At 36.1% G+C, this 23,098-nt stretch overlaps 1 protein-coding gene across 1 annotated transcript in view; it reads right to left on the bottom strand.

Moving 5' to 3' along the window:
- si:ch211-158d24.2 (multiple epidermal growth factor-like domains protein 9) overlaps positions 1-22,827 on the bottom strand; it is a 29,571-nt gene extending 6,744 nt beyond the window's left edge. The window contains exons 1-4 of the mRNA XM_042730039.1: positions 22,174-22,827; positions 15,924-16,122; positions 7,344-7,483; positions 2,239-2,388 (exon numbers count right to left, since the gene is read on the bottom strand). Coding sequence (XP_042585973.1) covers positions 2,239-2,388; positions 7,344-7,483; positions 15,924-16,122; positions 22,174-22,618 — 934 coding nt within the window. The 5' untranslated portion in view covers positions 22,619-22,827. The remainder of the gene's footprint in view (positions 1-2,238; positions 2,389-7,343; positions 7,484-15,923; positions 16,123-22,173) is intronic.
- Positions 22,828-23,098: the final 271 nt, after the last annotated feature.

The raw sequence follows: 23,098 nt of genomic DNA, 5'->3' as shown, positions 1-23,098 counted from the left end.
AAAGCCAAAATGGCACAGTGATAGTATCTGATGGAAATAGATGCAAACACTATGGTACCTCAATGTTTCTATGGTACTTAATAATTGCCATACTCATGGTATTTACATGGTACTGGAAGATACTTAAAAATGTAGGTATTACAAAAGGTATTACCATGGTGCTATACCCAGAAACCATGGTATTGGCATGATGTGCTTGCAAGTGGAATAAGGAGGAAGTGTGTTCAACACCCCCCCACACACACAACCGGTGTCATCAATGAAATATTCATGATTGTAAAGAAAGCCAGTTAGCAGGATGTGTGAATGACTGTGCTGGATTAACATCCTGACCTGCCTGACTGCTGCAGCACTCACTGACTGAGCTACAATCGCCTGCTAGCAGAAACATCATGCAGTAATGCAAGCTTCTACAGTTTCCATATTCATGACACCGCTGATCCGTTTTCTCAATGGCCACTGTTGCCAGGACAACCCCTCCCTGAAGCAGATCTCCCCCACACTGACCCCCTCGCTGCCACGGCCTGTGACACGAGACGGAGACACACTGCCGGCCAGTGACAGAAGGAAGCGACCAGAAGGCAGAGGAATTCATTTCAGCACTCCTCCAGTTCCTGCCATGAGATCTCGTGGGCCGTGCCTGTGCCAGCCTCATGCTCCAGCTACAGACAACAGACGAGGCTTCACCACCTTCAGCGTCCCCAGCGTCTATCTATCATCATTTTTCACAGTGCATATCTTATTATATCATATTTTCTAACCAGTAAAAAGTAGTTAAATGTATATATTTTTTACAGTCTATGGTATAAACCTGAAGAGACTTTTTTCTCATGATTTTCTACCTCTCTAAAAAGCAAATTTAAACACTACTGATGTCAAATCCTATATTTTAGCTTATTTTGTCATTTTGTATTATTTTATTTTTGTTTTTATTTTATCACTTTGATTTATTTGTCAGTATTATGTTAATCAATTATTTTATTTATAAATATTATAATCAATTATGTTCAAATTATTTAATTTTTTATTAGTATTTTATCCAGTTATTTATTTATTTATTATAAATATTCTATTAATTAAAGATTTTATTTAAATTATTTATTAACATATATTGTTAAATAATTGTATTTACATTTTGTTTATTAATTATTTATTTAAATGTAGTTATTAAATACTTTTATTAAAAAATTTTGCACAATTTTTCTCTGAGCTTTTCGGTGGATACCCAGCTTAATAGGTAGTTATTTAGCAGATCGATGGAAATTTACATGCGCACACTTGTATAGGAGTAGCCTGGGTTCAGTCATTATTATTATGGGAGTAATGTTGGTTTGGTGGTTCTTGCAGGATTTAAATCTACAACCTTTCAGTCATTAGCCCAAATGTATCACTATTACACCACTCCACAAAATGAAAACTTGAAATGAACCATCTTTTGTGGACAGTGAAAGACAGCCGTGGGTCTGTTGACACACTGTTGACTTCTGTACTGCTTCAGCTCCCTCATCTCCCACTCTCTTGCATTTTCCATCTCCCTCCTTTATAAGATAATAAAATCATTTAAACTCAAATAAATATTTTGTGTCCACATACATATTTATTTGTTGGTTTGTTAAGTAGTAATAGCTGGCATAATTTACAGTCTGACGATCATTATCAATACAAATATAATGATCGGTTGACTGTACATTATACATTACATATTTGGCCTATAAATATATAAATAATACTGAGTACACTTATATAAGAGTTCTGAACTTTCAGTGCCCTTTCTCTTCCTCACGCTGGCTCATTGACTTTCCTCCTCAGGCTCCAGTGACCGTAAATGTAAAGTGACAACCGAAAGTCACATCACCATAGCTGTTGCTGTGCAATTGCATCCAATGGAAAGGCAGCTGAGATGGAAACAAAGCCTCTGATTGGCTCTTCAGTACCATACAAATTTTTAGCTGTGACAAAGATTCAATAACAGATTTTGTATAAATGACAAAAACATCAAAAGATCCTTATTATTCCAGACGTTTGACCGGAAATGTAAAAGTCCTGGTCCTCTTGTACATTATCCATCAGTACATGTTATACAAAAAGGAAAAATGTTTATGACATCTCACAACAAACTTCCTGTGCCTACTATTGTTCTGCCCTGCTGAATAATTCCCAGTCACTTTCAGGACATCATGTGTTGAGCGCAGAAGCTGCCCTGACCCCTGTCAGCGTGTCACAGAGACACAGACTCACCGAGATGGCAGCTGCCGCTGGAGCTCTCGGAGGAACAGGGACAAGGCAGACAGGTGTCCGAGGACCCCTCACCATGACGCCGGTAGAAGTTGGGCAGACACTCCTCACAGTTGTGGCCCTGAGTGTTGTCCTGACAGTCCAAACAAATACCTGAGGAAGAGAAGGAGAATATACAGAAAAACTAATCATTAGCAATAGTATAGACTGAACATCAGACTTCCTGAGAATCTTTGGGCTAGTTTAGCACAGCGAGCCTTGAAAACTCTTTCTAAAACAAAGAAATCTGCTTTTTCAGAGAAGAACCTATCACCAGATTAAAGCTTATGTTTTAAATGGCACTAGGTATTTTCTTGATGATTAGGCCTCAATCTATGAAATGCTGTACTGGAGATCTAGTTAACATTCAAGATCAGGGTTTTCAAGGGGAGAGATATAAACCAAAGGAGTTTCTGTCAGTGCTGTTAATGTCAACAAAAACTATTAATTTTATTTTTGTTAATTGAAATTAAGATGAACCAAAATATAAATATGTTGTTATTTTCAGTAAAAATATTAAGTTTAAGTGTTAAATTTATAAGTAAAATATAAATAAAAAATGAGTAAAGCAAAATCTAAATAGAAATATTTAAAATAAATTATAAAAATGAAAACTTAAAATCTAAAAATAAAGGCTAATTTAAAGTACTAATAAATAGGATAGTGGTATATAATAAAACTAAAATAACACTAGCTTCTGACATTTTTCATTCATGACACTTAACATAACTTAAGTACAACTAGCACGGCATAAATTTAGATAAATCAGTTTGGCAACTAGTTTATTAGTCATAATTGTTTAAAGCTATGTTAAATATTCCACTATTTAATTTGAATTTTAAAACTCTCTCTCTATACACACACACACACACACACACAAGTGTAGCTAATCTGTTAACAGGTAAGCAGTTTATTTATATTAAAAAATTATATTATATTATAAACCAAAGTTGCATGTAATTTCAAGTATATTAATTGAAATTAACAGAAAATATTAAGCATTATGTACTTTTTATTATAATAATGTTTATAAATGTTAATGGCAGCCTAAAATTATTACAGAAAACAAAGTGTGTGTATTACTACCTTAAAGGGATAGTTCACCCAAAAATGAAAATTATGTCATTAATGACTCACCCTCATGTCGTTCCAAACCCGTAAGACCTCCGTTCATCTTCGGAACACAGTTTAAGATATTTTAGATTTAGTCCGAGAGCTTTCTGTTCCTCCATTGAAAATGTATGTACGGTATACTGTCCACGTCCAGAAAGGTAATAAAAAACATCTTCAAAGTAGTCCATGTGACATCAGAGGGTCCGTTAGAATTTTCTGAAGCATCGAAAATACATTTTGGTCCAAAAATATCAAAAACTACGACTTTATTCAGCATTGTCTTCTCTCCCGGGTCTGTTAGGAGCGCGTTCACAACACTGCAGTTTAGTGATATCCGGTTCGCGAACGAATCAGTCGATGTAACCGGATCTTCTTGAACCAGTTCACCAAATCGAACTGAATCGTTTGAAAGGGTTCGCGTCTACAATAAGCATTAATCCACAAATGACTTAAGCTGTTAACTATTTTAACATGGCTGACAGTCCCTCTGAGTTCAAATAAACCAATATCCCGGAGTAATTCATTTACTCAAACAGTACACTGACTGAACTGCTGTGAAGACTGAAGTGACGAGCCGAGTCAGATAACGAACGAAACATTGACTCGTTCTCGAGTCAAGAACCGGTTGCATCGGTTTTCGGATCACCAGTAGTGATGGGAAGTTCTGTTCTTTTCCGCGAACTGGTTCTTTCGGACAGTTTGATTCAATAAACCGGTTGCCGAAAACGGTTCACCAGTTCTTTTGCGCTCGACGTAATGACTTCATTGGCGATGATTGCCGTTGATTCAAGCCTTCGGTTTACCCGCGCTCATAACATTAGCACAGAATCAGTTCAGAATCAATCACCAAAAGAACCAGTTCAGTTCAGACGCGCTGTGTGTCAGTCTGAATCACGCATGCGCAGTATCATCAGCTCCTCGGTCCTCGAACCGGACGCGTCCGACAGAAACGGTTCTTGACTCGAGAACGAGTCAATGTTTCGTTCGTTATCTGGCTCGGATCGGTGTTCATCTTCAGTTCTCTCTTCACAGCAGTTCAGTCAGCGTTTGAGTAAATGAATTACTCCGGGATATTGGTTTATTTGAACTCAGAGGGACTGTCAGCCATGTTAAAAAAGTTAACAGCTTAAGTCATTTGTGGATTAATGCTTATTGTAGACGCGAACCCTTTCAAACGATTCAGTTCGATTTGGTGAACTGGTTCAAGAAGATCCGGTTACATCGAGTGATTCGTTCGCGAACCGGATATCACTAAACTGCAGTGTTGTGAACGCGCTCCTAACAGACACGGGAGAGAAGACAACGCTGAATAAAGTCGTAGTTTTTGATATTTTTGGACCAAAATGTATTTTCGATGCTTCAGAAAATTCTAACGGACCCTCTGATGTCACATGGACTACTTTGATGATGTTTTTATTACCTTTCTGGACGTGGACAGTATACCGTACATACATTTTCAATGGAGGAACAGAAAGCTCTCGGACTAAATCTAAAATATCTTAAACTGTGTTCTGAAGATGAACGGAGGTCTTAGGGGTTTGGAACGACATGAGGGTGAGTCATTAATGACATAATTTTCATTTTTGGGTGAACTATCCCTTTAATAGTACATATTTGTACATGTTTTGTACATGTATGATACATATTGTGGTTGATGAAAATATACAATCTTGTGTCGGTATATCTTTGTTATGTTGGAGAGATTTTGTCTATGGTTTAATTATGTTCCCTCTTAATTTCAGAGTTTATATTTTTCTTCTTTGTTCTTGGTTACAATTACATGAATGCACTGCATTTGGTTTGGGCTTTATCACATTTGAAGCTGTAAGTTACAGTTTTCCAGTAGGAGTTTTGTGTGGACATTGACAACACAATCAAACTGGCCAAAGACCAAAAGCCTTTGTGTACTTTGCACACTATTGTTTTGGCTCTGTGAGTTACGGTGTTTATCTTGTGTTTGTGAGTTTAGAATTGACTTTCTGTGTGTGTGTGTGTGTGTGTGTGTGTGTGTGGTATTATGCTGCAGGGTGGCTGTGAGTCTATGAACTGTCAGCAGTCTCTGGAGATGCTGATTGGGTTTTATGACTGAGGAGGGCTGTAAATCTGACTGTGGCTCTCCGCATTGAGGAAAGGTTACCAGCTACCATCTGCACACACACACCGCAGAAACAGAAAGACAGAGACAGATGGGTTCCTAGACACACACGCGCACATGCACTTGAACAAGCAGTTGACAAACACGTCTGTGACTTTAGTAGACTGAGGTGAGGGTGAAATGATTTAAGAAAAACACGTCTACACTTCTCAGATGTCAGCAGGTTTGCTTAACAAATTAACACACACACACACACAAACACACACACACACGCCAGCATGAGCACTATGTTGATAAGGTTTTTTGGTCCTGATTCAAATTGAGGTTAATTAAGTCCAGGTTGCCTAGGATACAGGGAAGAAGAGAGAAAAAGAGAGGGGAAGTGTGGAGGATGTTGTGATGAATCGCTCTAGGTGAGTCAATCTCAAATCTGGTGATATCATTTTAAAGGAACAATTCACCCAAAAAAAGAAATTTTGCATTTATTCATGTCATTCCAAAACAAAAGTATCATAATATTCTTGTATGAATTCTATATGAATTTGTAAAAACATAATAATAAAAAAATACAAATAAATGTTTTATATTAAAAATATTTTTCTAAGAGTAGTTAATTTTTTACTAATTATTTTAACAGATAAGTAGTTTGTTTTTGTACTACAAATATATTATATAATATTTTATTATATTATTAAGTCACATGCAACTTTACAAGTATATAAATGTAAATTAACAGCATTAAACATGATTTATTAAATGTTAATGATGCCTTCAAATTGAGAAACAAACAGAATATTCAGGAGAATGTTATGTTCTGGGAGTAGGCCTTTCTTTCTTTCTTGTTTGATTGTTTGTCCATATTATGCTTTATGGTGATATATTAATATGAAGTATATTTGTAGTATATTTGTTATTCCCAGTCTTCTAAAGAGAAAGTATAGCTTGACTGAAATATAGACAATCTTCACCTGCAGACAATTGAACACAAGATCCAGATCAGTTCAGTTCTTTGTCAAGGTGGATGATCTTATGGAAATAATTCCTGTTTTTGAAGTTGTAGTTGAGACATTAAACTACATTTTCTAAGATTTTAACAGAGATATTTCATTTAATTATTTATTTATTTGCACAATGTCAGCAGACAATGTTAGATTAGCATCCACTAATTTTTATTGTAGGAGAAACTAGTTAATTTGGAGCTTTTTTGTGCTTTTTTCATCTTCCAGGTTTAAAATCTTTTTCGTGTTAACTATAGCGTGTGTTATGTAAATTTTCTCACACTTATGGTGATGCTTCACTATGACAGTTGCTTCAAACTGAGATCATGAACGATGTGTGAGAAATCCGTACATAGATCACCAGTGATAGTTTGTTTTCACTTTGTAAGAGTTCTGAGTGGCATAAATTCATCATATATTCCATGATCCATCCATACCACGAGTGTAACCCGTCTTTAGAACTTCTTGATATAACTGATCAAACAGCTTGAATAAACACGGAAAAATAACAGTTCCAACAGTTATTAAAAATGCAACAGTGTGCTCATATATAGTTCTGCAGTGTACAAATGCATAATGCATTAAACTATAGCTGTATGCAGAGGTGGACAGTAATGAAGTATTTTTACTTTACTCGAGTCAATTTAAAAAGTATCTGTACTTTATCAGAGTGTTTTTCTTTGGAATGACATGAGGGTGAGTAATTCATGGCAGAAATTTCATTTTTGGGTGAACTATTAAGTTATGAAACTTGCAGAATTTCTCAATCATACAAAGACCTCTTCTGTATCAAAAGATCAAGGGAAATTTGATTTCTCACATCATGACCCCTTTAAATGATGCTGACCGTGTGCTGGACTGACCTGACTGAGGGTGGCAGTAGGTGGAGTGGTTGTTGCATTGGCACGGTTGGCATCCTGTGCTGCTGAAGTGAAAGAATCCAGGATGGCAGTCGTCACACTTGGGCCCGTATACACCTGTCTTACACTTACACAGCCCTGAGCTGCAAGAGAGAAACACACATGAAAAACACTAAATCACTGCTTGACAACATTTATGACACTGGCAGCCTGGGAATTTTGTGTCCTCCTTGTGCATCCAGTTCCTGTGGTATCTGATCACACACATGGCTTTGCCCTAGACAGCTAACAATCCTGGTTTAAAATGCAGTCATGCACATTTAAAGCAGTCTAGACCTTTCATTTTTAATTCCACCATCTCTACATGTGGGTACACATGAGGGACCTGTGGCCCAGACCACATTTGAAAACCATCTGCTGCTTCAGACAGATTCCAGGAATCCCTCTGCATCTCTCTCTCTCTCTCTCTCTCTCACACACACACACACACACACACACACACACACACACACACACACACACACACACACAAACTGTATTTAATCTCAGTGTGCCTGTGTTGTCAACCCATAATAACAGCAGTTTGACACACACACACACACACACACACACACAAACTGTATTTAGTATGTAAGAAAGTTCAAGTATATTTAGTTTTTGTAAGTATAAGTCAAGTATACTTAAATGTCCAAAGTATATTTCTGAGAAGTACATAAAGCCCATTTCTGAGAGTACATAAAACGTAAACTAAAAGCATACTTTCCTATTTTTAGTTTAAAAGAAGTATACTGGCAGCTGGCTTGAATAAACTTCTTTTTCGTAAGGGTACTGAAACTACAGAAGCTGTTGGAAGTGTTACTGTATGTAGGAAATCACAGAACCAACCAACAGAGGAAACCCACAGAGGATGATAGCTAAGTATGTTTTGAAGCATGGCAGCTGGTTTGAGCTAGTTTAAGATGGTCTTTAGTTGGTCGTGAGCTGGTTTAAGCTGGACCTGAGCTGGCTATGAGCTGGTCCTGAGGAGGAGCTAGTTGCTCAGGACCAGCTTAGAACCAGCTCAGGACCAGCCTAAACCAGCTGCCATGCTTCAAAACATACCTAACCAGCATGCGGGTTTTGTCAACAGAGATCAGAAACCCACAAAAAAAAAAAAAAACACTGCCAGAGAAGGATCACCTTACAGTTCATCTATTTATGTAGAACCCAAATCACACAACCACTAATTATACAATATTTTTACATTTTCTTAAGTGTCACATGGCAACTGCTGCTCAAGTGATTGGCCGAAACTAAGCATCCATTAGCAAAAGATGGCAGATTTCAAACTATACTTCCAGCAGCTCCTGTGCCCACAGAGAAACTACCACTGAGATAAAGTCCCAAACACTATGTTTAAGCAATAGCAATAGGGATGCTTGCATACGCAAGTCCACTAATGACCCCTTAACCTTTATACTCTTTCATTTAGTGATTTTGCTGATCATGATGTCATTTAATGGATGCTTTAGTCCTCATTCTGGTAAAACAGTCATTAGTCTATTCCCCAAACACATAAACTCGCCTCCATATCCCCCAATCACACACACACTCTCACACCACAGGGCTGTTGCGTCAGGTCTGGGGTGAAGGTTAAGGTGAGGCGGGGTTTCCAGGGGTTGTGTGATTGGTTCTTGTGTGTGTGTAGAGCAAGTGATAGATGAGAGGGGCATATGATGACACCCATGGGACAAGCTTAAAGCGCTCAGCCATGCTGACAGGAGCTCAACGCTGGGGACCCCAGAAAAACAACAACAGCAGCGATAAAAGAGCCCACGGATGAAGCACAAAAGAAAAAGGAGATTTGAGAGGAAGTAAGAAGATTTCAAAAGAGGGAGACAGAAACAAAGGGATGTTTTTTTCTCCAATGGGCAGTTAGTTTGATGCCTTAAGAAATATTAATGAAATAAAAAAAGACATTAATATAAATAAAGCATCAGACTTTTTTATTTAATTTTTTAATGATTTTTTTATGTAATACTGTTGTGATTTGTAAAGGTGATGTGTGTGTATGTTGTTTAAAATAGGGACAGGATCAACATCATCAATGTCATCGTCATCATCATCCACCCACATTTACAGGCGAGTTGTCAACATAACATATGGAAATTGTGACACTTGAGTTTCGCACAGATGCTTCCTGCAATGCATTGAAGAATCACACCTGCCCTGCACCTTCATACACTCACACAGTGTGCAATCTGAATGAATAAATACAGACACACTTCTTAAATTATACATAACTAGCCTAGAGGAAGCAGGGGAGTGAAAAAAACCAGAAAGAGAGACTGAGGGAAAAAAGTCAAAGAGTGCTATACCCTGTCTTAGTCAGAGAAGATACATTTTTAATATGATGCAAGTGAAAATGAGCTAGTGAGAACCAGATGCAAAATATGTTGTACTGTATCTTTCAATTTGTGTAAAAAATAGTCACAATGTAAAAAAAAGTGTTTCAAATATTATACTCTTTATATACACACACACTATATAAATAATACAATAAAATAAATAAATATAACACATACATATACTTTACAACACACATATATACACGTATCAATACAAATATAACCTCTATATAATTATAGATAATAGTTATATTATTTTCATGACAATTTTTCCTGATTTACAATAGCCATGTGTACATTATAAAAGATCTTATCATTATTGCAATATTTTTGTAAACATTTTGCTTAAATATAATTGTAAATATACTTGAATATAAAACATTCATCAGAATATATGCATGTCTTATTTGATATACTATAATTTAATGCTAACTTTAATAAAAAATTATCAGAATGATTTTCATATATTCTTATATACTATTTTTCCTAAATACTAATTTTATATAATAAAATAATGAAAATGTGCGTAATTGTGAAAAAAAAAAATGAATAATTGTCATCTAACTGAATGAATGAATATATCATATTTAAAAATGCAATATATCATATCTTGTATCTTGAATATGGCATCTACTCTGATTAAAATCCATATCAAGTTGGTTGCTGTAGTTTCCATTCACTGGAAATGGTGTAACACCTCCTAACACATCCTAATGTGTGCTGCCACCATAGATATATGTTAAAAGAAGAAAAAAAAACTCGGCATTGTTACCTAACACACATCCTTTTAACATTAGTGGGGTGTTAGTAGATACATTTGCACTTGCTGTGGCAGAGCGTGTGGGTGGGAGCGTGTAAACTGTATGTGGATGTGCACGGGCCAATAGACAGGTTGCCATGGCGACGGTTCAGTTCCCAGAGCATTCTGGGGAATGAGAGTGAGGTGTGACATATATGACCTATCAATCCCAATCTCCAGAGAAAGAGCAAAGGAGATCAAGAAACAGAGAAAAAGGCCGCCTGTTAACACTTTAATGCAACCAGAAAAAAGTGTTCTTGTGGCAGATGTAAAACACAAACATCTGCCCTTCCTAAAAACACTATGGACTCAAAAAAATGAGTCAATGAGAGCATATAAAGAAGACTGTTTCCCAAACACACCCACACACACAATCAGAGTGATTATCAAGGTCAGATAATGATCAATCACACCCTGTCTGATGGCCTTCCCTTGCATTGACATTCATTAGCAGACAGAGCCATCATCTGTGTGTCTCTAAAGCCAGCTGTTGAACAGAACCATTCATTAGGGCGGCACATTTAGCATTTCTGTAAACACCAAACAGGGCAGCGTTTTATAGCTGTTAGCATCAAGATGCTTATCTAAATGCATCCACCCCCATTCCAGAGCAATAAATGTAGCCTATTAAAAAAGCCAAGTGTATGGAAAGAAACACAGCCCTCTGTATTAGGAAAAGCTGGTAAATGCGGCTTAAAACACATTTTTAAATGATATTTTAAAGCATGATATAAATCCAGGCTGGCAAAGGATATAGGTTATTTGTTGTCATAATATAAGTGAAAATACCTGTAATACCAGAAATAAACCTGTCTAGTAATTAGCACCACCTCAGCTGTGTGAGCATGGCATGATGGTATTGACAGATCATTTGTAATATGATACTCAAGTCACTTAAGACTCATGGCACGTTGAAATTAAATTAAATTAAATTAAAAATATTAATATATTAAAATATTAGCTATAATAATAATCCAAAAAATTAAAATACTACTGCATGTGAAATAAATTGAGGTCCATGGTAAAATTATTCAAGCGCTATGAATTATGGCGCAACATAAGCAACATATTAGAATGATTTCTGAAGGATCATGTGACACTGAAGACTGGAATAATGCCGCTGAAAATTCAGCTTTGCATAACAGAAATAAACTAAATGATACAATATATTAATATAGAAAAGAGTTTTGATCAAATAAATGAAGCATTGGTAAGCATACTGTAAGTTACTTGGTACATGGTATTTAAAGTAATGTTTAATTAGGATCACATTGTGAATTAATGAAAAATGAAACTGAATTTAATAATTGGAGATTGAGGAATTAATATAAAACTGTATTAATTAAAATGATTTAATTACTTATGAGTGACTGTGCTTGTTTCATTTGTGACCCCTATAATCCGCATACTAAAATGTTGTTTGATAAAATAAAAGCAAAAATGGACCAGCATCAGGCAGCACAGCCAGTTTTTAGCACTCCAACACTGCTGGATTGACACTTAATATATCATAATACCATCACCAGGGGCTTCCTTAATCATTTGGATTGGTTGTGTATGTGTGTGTACGAGTGTGACGAACTGCGTTGTGCAGGCAGCAGTAGCAGAAAGCTCATTAATGTTTCAGAGACCCTGGGGAAGATCAGCTGCATATCAACTAGGTCAGTGTTACACAATGACTGGACCCCCCTTCCCTCGCTCTCTCTCTCCTGCCCTGGAGATGCCAGCATCATTCTCCTGCCTGCATCCTTCACATCCATGACAACCGTGGAACTGGGCTGCTCTAAAACTCGCCTGATGCTTTCAAAGTGAAAGATTTAGATGTTTTCCTAAAGGGAGAAGAATGCATGAAAGATCTGGTTTCTAAGCAACTGATGCTGTGCAGATACTAAAACCTTCACTTTCATCATACTTTACTGACTTAAATCACACAGCACTCTATATTTTTGGCATGCAATGAATGCTAATTGGTGACTGATTTGCGGTTTTTATAGAACAGTACATTCCAGTTCTTTAATCTGATTGGCCAAGCAGCGCTACTGGAGCGAGACTTTGTACTGTTTGTGTATTTTTCCATTCCAGACTTAAGTTTCCTTTTTGAAATAATGTCAAATTAAAAGTTTTACTTTAAAGCACATATGAAATCATAATGTCTAGCAGTCTTTTGTTGTTGTTACTTAAACATGTACACTTATTTTGATGTGTTGACTAATATTCTAAAGCACATTAAAGTACTTGATTATAATTATAACTGTAACGTTATTCAGTATTACATTTAAGGTTAATATTTTAAATGTAGTAAATTGCAAATTCATCATTACAAATGTTTAATTACATTTTAATAAATTAGATTTTAATACATGGAATTTTTCAGTAGTACTGACATTAATGTATATTTTAATTTACCATAAATGTTTGTCAGTACATTCACAGTACACTTCAACCATACATCAATATAAGTAATTTTGAAATGATATATAAAGTTGTACTTTTTACAAAGTACACACTGAATTACATATGAATTTTCTAAGTAAAATGACTGAAATAGTATTTTCTTGTAAAATATACTACAATAATCTTTGTTCAATTTATAACTTCAAAAAATATTACAGTGTACTTACATGGGTCAAAAAAACCACTAAAGTTCAGCTAACTGCATTTAATATAAATTTGAAAAAAAATAAAAAATATATGTAATAAATTGTATAGCTACATAATACATATAATACATGTAATTAAATGTTAAAAACATTTAATTTAGTTCGCACTAAAATATATTATTTCCATAATAACTCTTTTATTATTATTTTTAAAATGCTTATAATGCTAATAATGGAGACGTAGAACTGACGATTTAGCTCCCATACTAGTTAAATCAGATTAAAATAATATAATCCTCTCCTATAGGAACTGTCCATACAATTTTTGTACATCACAAATTTAATTTTAAATGTGTAGATGCACCTTAACTTGGGCACTATGGGAAGCTAATCTCTACTGAAGAACAAAAAAGCATTGCATGTTCAGTTTTGATACAGCCGGCCATTAGGATATGCTAATATAAGAATTCATAATACGCCCTGGATTCATATTGGCTGTTATAATTTCCCTGAGGAGCTCTAGGATGGAGGATGGTCTTACCAGACCAGTGATTCCACACACAAAACTCAAACCTTCCAAGTACAGTATAATGAGAATTAATATTAAGAAGCTTCATTTCAAAGATCACACAACATCAAAGCTGTATTACTGATTTAAAATATGGTGGTCCACCTGAATAGCTAGACATTAAATATTTCTCCAGTGTGACAATACATGAGAGCAAATGCTTGGGTGCTTTTTGAGAAGGTATAAAACTGATCATAAAATATGACCTTCATAGTGTGAGGCTGTAGCATCTAATATGCTGCAGTTCCCATATTGCTTCATTTTCTTAACTGTAGCCAACAGAACTGTACATGCGTCCTGAAAGATATGTTAAAATTCAGGCTTAATCCTGATTTTGGTTATGGTTTCGCGCCCCTGTCCCAAAACAAAGCCAGGATCTCAACAATCTGCTCCCTGCAGGGAATGCAATTTAATAAGGCTCAAACTGGCGTTACCCAGCATGCCTCACTGTAAACCTACTAAACAATTAAAGCACAGGAGAAATATGCCAACGGGAAACTGATACGTCCTCAAGGTTTTGAGTGAGAGAAACAATACAGGATTGAGCTAATCTGCCTGATTATCTGTTTACTTATATACTTCAGGGAGAAAATTAGCTAATTCTGACTAAAATCTTCCTCTGGGGAAAACAATCTCAAAGTTAAAAATGATTCATAAATAAAGCAAATGTTATTTTTGGTTACACTTTATTTCAATAGTCCACTTTAGACATTCTACTAACTATAAGTAACTTTGTAACTACGTCAACTACATGTCAACTAGTTCTCATTAATTTGCTACTACATGTCTACTAACTCTCAGGGTAGACTGTTAGGGTAGGTTAAGGGTTAGTGTTAGGGGTAGGTTTAGGGTTAGTATAAGCTGACAATAAGTTGACAAAGAAAGATATTAAGCAGACAGTCTACAAATACTCTACTAACTGCTTGTTGACATGTAGTTGCAAAGTTACTTACTGTTAGTAGAATGTCTAAAGTGGACTATCGAAATAAAGTGTTACCTTATTTTTAATCTAAAGATTTTTGCAAGATTGAGATCCAGTTAGTGTGTAATAATTAGAATTAGATTTATCGTGTAAAAGGTTTTTGTCCATGTTTCTGTTTTAAAAGGACAAGTGACATAAATGAGAAATTGTTAAAGGGATACTCCACCCCAAAATATTTTTTTTGTCATTAATCACTTACATCCATGTCGTTACAAACCCGTAAAAGCTTTGTTCGTCTTTGGAACACAATTAAGATATTTTGGATGAAAATCGGGAGGCTTGTGACTGTCCCATACACTGCCAAATAAATTACACTCTCGAGGTCCAGAAAAGTATGAAAAGCATCGTCAGAATAGTCCATCTGCCATCAGTGATTCAACCGTAACATTATGAAGCAACCATAATTATTTTTGTATGCTAATTGTATGCTTGCGTTCAGTGGATATTCTCCAAAATGGCGCTACGCTGATATGGAGAGACACAGAGCAGACAAATTGTTGAATAAAGTCGTTATTTTTTTGTTTTATTCGCATACAAAAAGTATTGTTGTCGCTTCATAAGGTTACGGTTGAACCACTGATGGCAGACGGACTATTCTGACGATGTCCTTCATATTTTTCTGGACCTTGACAGTGTAAGTTACTTGGCATTCTATGGGACAGTCACAAGCCTCCCGGTTTTCATCCAAAATATCGTAAATTGTGTTTCGAAGACAAACTAAGCATTTATGTGTTTGTAACGACATGGGGGTAAGTGATTAATGACAAAATTTTCATTTTGGGGTGGAGTAACCCTTTAAAGAAATCTGTTGTAGTGAAAACTAATTCATAATTTAAGGCTTAAAAAATAATTCTTTCAGAGCTGCTGGAAGAAATAGAAGTTGCATAAAAAATTTTAAGAAAATACCAGCCCAAAACTGTAATTTCATACATATTTGTAAATGGCTGAGCAGATACACTATGTAGTACCTTTTTTGTAATATATAAATTATATACAAGAAATAAGTACTTCCATTAAACAAGGATTCATTAAACTGATCAAAAGTGACAGTAAATACATTTATAATATCACAGAAGATTTCTAATTCTGTACTTTCGATCTTTCTATTCATGAAAAATATATATATCCAAGAATAACAATAAGAAATGTTTCTGTTGTTTTTGTTGTCTATTTTGTAAATCTGCACTGTCCAAACAACTCCTATAGCAAGACACATAAGAATGCATTTTTCCCACAATGCCTCTCACCTGTCACAGCTGGAGCCGTCAGCACCGAAGGAGTCACATGCGCAGGGCAGGCAGCCGATGGTGCCGTTGGTGAAGTGATCTTCCTCACACTCTTCACACTGCAGCCCGGTGTAACCCGGCATACAGTCACACTGACCCGTCTCATGGTCACACTCGTCAGGGTCCGCCACTCCTTCACCACTGCAGGTACACACCAGCTCCAGAGAAAAAAACACACAAAAATTTCTGATGAAGCACCAACAAAGTCATCCTTTAGGCATCTGCTCTCCCTAATATCTTAATGTTTAAGACAGCGTTTTTTAGCCATTATTGATGGTTTGTTTATTTATTTATTTGTATTTTTTTGTCTTACAAACCCACAGGCTATTAAGTATGGCTCAAGAATACCTTAATTAACATCAAACCAGTAATGTGTTCAGATTTTGACATAACTTAATAATTTAACATATAATAAATAACAAGAAGTACTCAAAAACTTGCACATATATTGCAACGAATGTCATTCATATAAAAATACACTTTTTGTTTTACATTTGATTTCCTTTACAAATCCATAATTGCACATTAAAAATATAAGATAATTCATGTTTCTTTATTTAAAAAAAAAAAAAAAAAAAAACAGGCAGCTGCGAATGCCATAATTTTACCATACAAATATATAGCAGTAATATTTTAGGATTTACTGATTGAACTTAAATTTACTGTTAAGAAAAAACACCAAACTAAGAATAAGAGAATATGAATAAACATCAAAGTGTCCACAAGGAATTCAGGGAATGTAAATTAACTTCTTTTTTTTTTCAGTAGAATTTATAAATTGACTTGTTCGCTTTCATAAACTGTATATAATAAAAACGGTCATTTTTACTGTAAATATTAAGTGAACTTACCAATAAACAATTATTATTATTATAATTTTTTAGCGTTGTACAGTCTTTACAGTTAAAATCTTTTTTTTACAGTTGTTGATCATTTCTACAGTTTCTCATAGGGTCATATTGGTTTTATACAGTGGAAGAAAAAAAATGAACTTTATGCAAAAACATCTAACTTTATTGATTTTAAACTTAATTTAAACATATAATTTAATGTCAAAAATAGTTTTAACTATCAGTGAACCAACCTAATTATATTACGTTACAACAACAAAACTAAATGTAAGAGTTGAAATAGCTCTGTATGGCAACAACTGCTACTGTTTTTTACAACGTGGGTTTAACAAAGCAAAAACTTTCCAAGTGGTCCTTTGGAATACACATACTGAATACTAATGGAGAAATCCATGAGAAACTGTCACCTGTACAGCAGTTCAAACATAAAGTCTTGTTAATGCAGCACTGCTGCTCTGTAGTAAATTTCTTCTTCAAGTTCAAGTCTGCTACACATCACACTACTCCATCTTGCTGATCTCTGCCTGCTGTAATAAATGACTCCCCGCAGCCTGACTCTGATAGCTCATTAAGGCTTCATGTCAGTCTCTTCCTTCTTTATTATATCTTTCTGCTCTATTAATTGACTCCCCGCAATTTGTGCTCTGCATTTAACCCATCCGAAGTGCACACACACAGAGCAGTGAACACACACACACTGTGAACACACACCCGGAGCAGTGGGCAGCCATTTATGCTGCGGCGCCCGGGGAGCAGTTGGGGTTCAGTGCCTTGCTCAAGGGCACCTAAGTCGTGGTATTGAGGGTGTGCGGCGCCCGGGGAGCAGTTGGGGTTCAGTGCCTTGTTCATGGGGGCCTGAGTCTTGGTCTCACAGGTATTGGATTGGGAGTCCGACTCTCTAACCATTAGGCCACGACTTCCCCTAAAGATGTTTTTAGATTGGGGATCTTTTTTATGTAGGGGAGTATTTTTGTGAGTGTAGAAAAATCTTGGGATTTAAAGTTAGTTAAGTTGAATTCCGGCTGCTGGGAACAACGGAAGCTTGTGTAATTCCAAATCTGTATCAAAACAAAGATGATTTTCCAGTTGCTGCATTTAAAAAAAATCGATCTGAATTAGTTGACCAGCAACATCTGGATATGGAGACCAGCTGCAATTAGATCTAGAATAAAATATAGTTGGTTCGTATATGTTCTTTTCTTTTATTTATTTACATACAACTGATAGAAACCATAGAAAGAGCCAGATTTGAATCTGCCTTTCCCACATGAACACCACAGCATGTGCTAACTGCTAGGCCACAGCTCCTCTATGTTTGCTCATGATCAAATGCGTTTCATTTCAAAAAGCAAAGTGGCCTATGTTTATAAAAATGTAAATTTGAAAGAGCACATTTGAATCCATCTTTCATGTAATACATGTTTTTATTCATCAGCCTTTGTTCATGCACATGTCCCAGAAGCAACCTCTTATCCCTAAGAGAGGACGGCTTTTTCCCTTTGGTGGGTCATTTAGTTCAAGGGAGAGAAATCAAAGCCACGCGAAGTGTTGGAGGAACAGTTAATCCAAAAATGTAAATTCTGTCATCATTTATTCACCGTCATGTTGTTCCAAAGCCTGACTTTGTTCAAAGCCTGAATTTTAGTCAATCTTTTTTATACAATTAGTTCACATGGATACAAAGGCTTCAAAAATGAAGAAAAGACAGCATAAAAAGGTATTCATACAACTCATGCACTATATTTTAAATCTTCTGAAGATATTTGAAAGGCTCTATGTGAAGAACAGACTGAAATTTAAGATGTTGTTTGATGATAATCCAGTGAGCTGTAACCGGATCACTGAACGAACCCAAGTGAATTTGAGAATCAGATCAGTCTGACTGATGAGCAAATCATTCAGACTGATTCTGTGATCTGGATTCAAAAAATAAAAAGAGTCATCTGTTCTTAAAACACACATTGATTGTCATATACATGATCCCAAGATAAAAGAAAAAAGAAATGGGTTTGGAATGAGAATGAGAATTTTTTTTTTCTTTTGGATCATTAAATGTTCTAATCATTATTGCAATTCCATTACAAGCATCATTGTCCTCCCTGCAATATAAACTGCTGTTCAGAAGTTTGGGGTCAGTATGTTTTTTTGTTTTTTAGGAAATTAATTATTCTGTCCTTTTCAATGTTTTATTCATCAAAGAATCCTAAAAACAAAAATGTAGCATGGTTTTTATAAAAAATATTAAACAGCACTGTTCTGGGTCTTTTTTAAATAAATGAATGCTTAAATTAATGCAATAATGTATTAAATTGATCAAAATAATAATAAAAACACAATTTTACAAAATATGTCTATTGCATTGTTGAGAACGAGAGAACACTGATAATGGTAGTGTATATATAACAACTGAATAATCAATGCACTCAGTCACCTCTATTAACAAACACAGCAAATGTAATGTTACCAATAACATTGAGAATGGGATATTCAATGTGCAGTTTAATGCATATGACTGAAGATTCAGATCAATAAACTCCATTAAGAGCCAGACGTCTTTCTGTGAATCTCTTATGAGTTAGTCGTCTTTATGTGATTTTATTATGTTTATTTCACTAGGTCACCAGAGGGGCACCTGCCGAAAGGGGAAAACATCATTTGTATGCCGGGACAGAAACACGTTCTACCACATGGAGCTGTGGAGTATGTTCGTAAACCCCTACTGCTCCTGAGGGGGGCTGTGGAGGGCGCGGATAAGAAGCTTACACATCCCAGTCTGACAGATTATACATACATCCACGTAAATGAGGCTGCCGACCAGACTCATCGCTATATGACAATATTATGAAAATATTAAGAATGACAGAGCGATTACAACTGAACCAGATGAGAGGATGAACCTTTGATGTGATGTGGCTTCATTGACCTCAGGCGTGATGTGGTAATGAACTGTCAGCAAATAAACACAGGAACTAAATGATTTGTTTATTTTGAAGAAGGGTGCCACTTTATATTTAGGGGTTGTTCAGTGTTGGATATGAAGCTAAAAGAAAAGACGGACACTGAGTGTCAGACAACAAAAGAAAAAACTTGACAAAGGAGTCTCGGTGTGAAAGAGTGAGACACATCTTTCAGGCAAAAATATTCTTCTTTCCATTAGCTCCAGTGGAAACGGCACTCATCCCACTCCAGCATACAGACTCGAGTGCAGGGGGTAGAGAGAGTTCACTGGGCCATCTAATGCACAGCTGTTATGATCTAGGTCAAAGTCACTCACCTCTACAATCATAAAGGATTTATCTTTTTCCATTACTATATCTGAGATGTGCAGTCAGATGCCCCTCTAGCTGAAGTCTTATTCATAAGAGGAAAGCTCACTGCAAATGCATCTGAATTAGTAAAAGAAACATGTAAACAGATGTCGATTCTAGAATTGAATTGCCTTTTAGGAATGCCTTTTAAAATTCCACATTAATTCTTGAATTTGAATTTATGTATCAAACTGAATTGTAATTTTAAGAAAGTCAAATTTATAATTAAACACAAAAATGTAAGATAAATTAAATACATAATTAATAATTATTTCATTTTTCTTTATGAACTACCCATGTTATCATATACAAAACTTGGAGTGTATATATATATATATATATATATATATATATATATATATATATATATATATATATATATATATATATATTCTGACATTCAAAATTGCACAAGTCTAACAACAACAAAATGTAATCTAATTCAAATTCCAGTGCAATATTCAGTTTGCAAATGGATGTGAAAAACTCATGAATGTAAAGAGAGTCAATTCTTAAATTCTGAATTTGCCCAACCCTGGTCTCTTCACAATAAAAAATGCCTTCTGGACATTATAGACACTTTTTTTTTACAAGATGCCTGTATTAAACTGAAGAATATCAATCTAAATGGAAGTATATTTCCATATAGTTGATATTCTTGATTTCTAGCCTACTTTCTCTGGCCCTCAGGCTGTTATCTAAAGGGCCCCCCTAACACTTCCTGTGTCCTAATAGAGGCAGGCTTAGACACAGTCCATGCTTTTCTGAACATTGTCTCCCGATTATAACCTCAGCATCAGGAACAATGGCTGTGGAATGGCCAATCACAATGGCAGGGCAGAGATGCGTTAAACATTTGTACATGCTGCTTGTTTCTTTCTTTTAGAAATATGCTTGGTGTTTTTTTTTTTTTTTTTTAAGATAAACGTGTGCAAACATCTATGCAGTGAAAAATCACTGGGGTCAGTGACGCCTATGTCAGTAACTGTTGGTTTTGTTATCTTGGGGATTTAGCAATATTATAGAAAAGTAGGCCAAGTCTATAGATACATCCATATGAACAATTGGTGCACCCAAACAACCATTTCATGCAAATGCAAGATTTATGTCGACCTCACTCTCATTAACAGTGTGACCTGGTTTTTTAACACATACACACAATGGATAATCTGTGGCCTTTATTTCCTACCAGCAACACACTTATGAAACCATTCTAACAGAAATGCAAATAATCTCAGCTGGATATACCAGGAAAATACTGGCTGACGGTGTCCTTTAACTGACACAGCCCACAGGTCGTGAATCTGTTTGTAGTGATGGGGTGAAGTCAGGACAGATAAACAACTGACTAGTTAGGACAAGTACCCTGCAGCTCAATCGATGAAGGGCCTGTATGGGCACATTACAATACTTGCCATATTATATCAATGAACAGGCACTTACCCAGCATTAGACATCAGCCTGTTGTATAATAATTTTATTCAAATAAAATAAACGTCAAGCTGTATGTTAAATCAATGTGTGGGTGGATGGATGAAAGGATAGATTGGATAAGATTTAAGGCCAAGCACAGTAACTATAAAGATAAAGATATAGTTCTAAAAACAGACAGACAGACAGACAGACAGACAGACAGAGAGAGAGATAGAAAGATAGATAAATAGATAGATAGATAGACAGACAGACAGATAGACAGATAGATAGATAGACAGACAGACAGACAGATAGACAGATAGATAGATAGATAGATAGATACCGGTAAAGTATACATGCTATTGATTTTACCTCATCAATATATCATGTTGCATGGCTATGACTGCTAATGAAGTGATTGCTGAGAGGCAGACGGCGGACTGCAGGAATTATGTTTTTGGTACAGTACGAGATTAAAATGACAAGATCATGAAGCAGAAGGCAGCAAAGGCCTGATAATCGCATATAATTGATTAGATAGGCTAAACAGAAACAACATTCTGATTTTAAATAGCATGTCTGTTGCCAGAAATGTGATTTCTAAATTTCAGTATTCCGCTATTTCCCATTTTAACTCACCTTGAGAATTGTCAGAGGTTGTGCTAAAGTCGGGCACGACGCCCGATCTGTCCGCTTCATTATCAGACATCTGCGATTCTTTCATCTGTGTTTCAACAGAGCTGAGCTTCCTCCGAGCAAATGCGGCCATGTAGCTGGGATTAGACAGGGAAGGGGTGGTGGGCTCCGTTGTTGGTGATTTAATGGTGGCTGCTGGTGCTGCGACATTTATCTGTTTTCTAGCCGATGCGATCGTGGGCGCTGGTGTTAATGCGACAATACCGAGCCGGTACCCTGGAAACCCGTTCTCGCTCGTATTATAATGCTCTTCGGCGATTATACGAGATTTCCTTATTACTAAAGGCAGCGCATCGTAGGAATGCACCGCCTCGGATAACCCCATGCACACAAAAACGATGAATGGGAAAGCCGGAGATGTAAACATCATTAAGGCAAGCCACCACATAATAATAATCTCAACGCTCCATGAAAACCTCCTCGAGACGGACTTTGCAAGGCCCCCGTCCTCCAATTTCCATCGGGTTATTCCAAACCAGGTGGTTTCCAGTCCGCCCCGATGTAGCCTACTCCACCATATCCGAGAGAGACCCCCTTTTTCTCAATGGCTTTGAACCGACTGCAAGGTGTTTGAGCCGCACCGACCTGTAGTAGTAGCGAAGCGCAATGGAGTGGCACACTCACTGGCCAATCAGAATGCAGGACGAGACAACCGCTGTGGTGACATGTGTGTTTTTTCTCTGCGCTTGATAGACGGCGAGGCCTCTGATTGGTTAAAATCAGGTGCATCGAAACCTCTCTGGCTGGTTCTTGCAGTCAGGCGATCATTATAATATTTTCATTTTATAGCCTATTGTTGAATCAACCGTGTATAAAAAAATAAGAAAACACGTTGTAAAATATTTAAGGACTTTCAAAACAACAACAT

This window comes from Cyprinus carpio, chromosome B8 (genome assembly GCF_018340385.1).
Source record: "Cyprinus carpio isolate SPL01 chromosome B8, ASM1834038v1, whole genome shotgun sequence".
NCBI lineage: Eukaryota > Metazoa > Chordata > Actinopteri > Cypriniformes > Cyprinidae > Cyprinus > Cyprinus carpio.
Note: the sequence above shows the minus strand (reverse complement) of the source record. Positions and strands in the feature narration are given on the sequence as shown.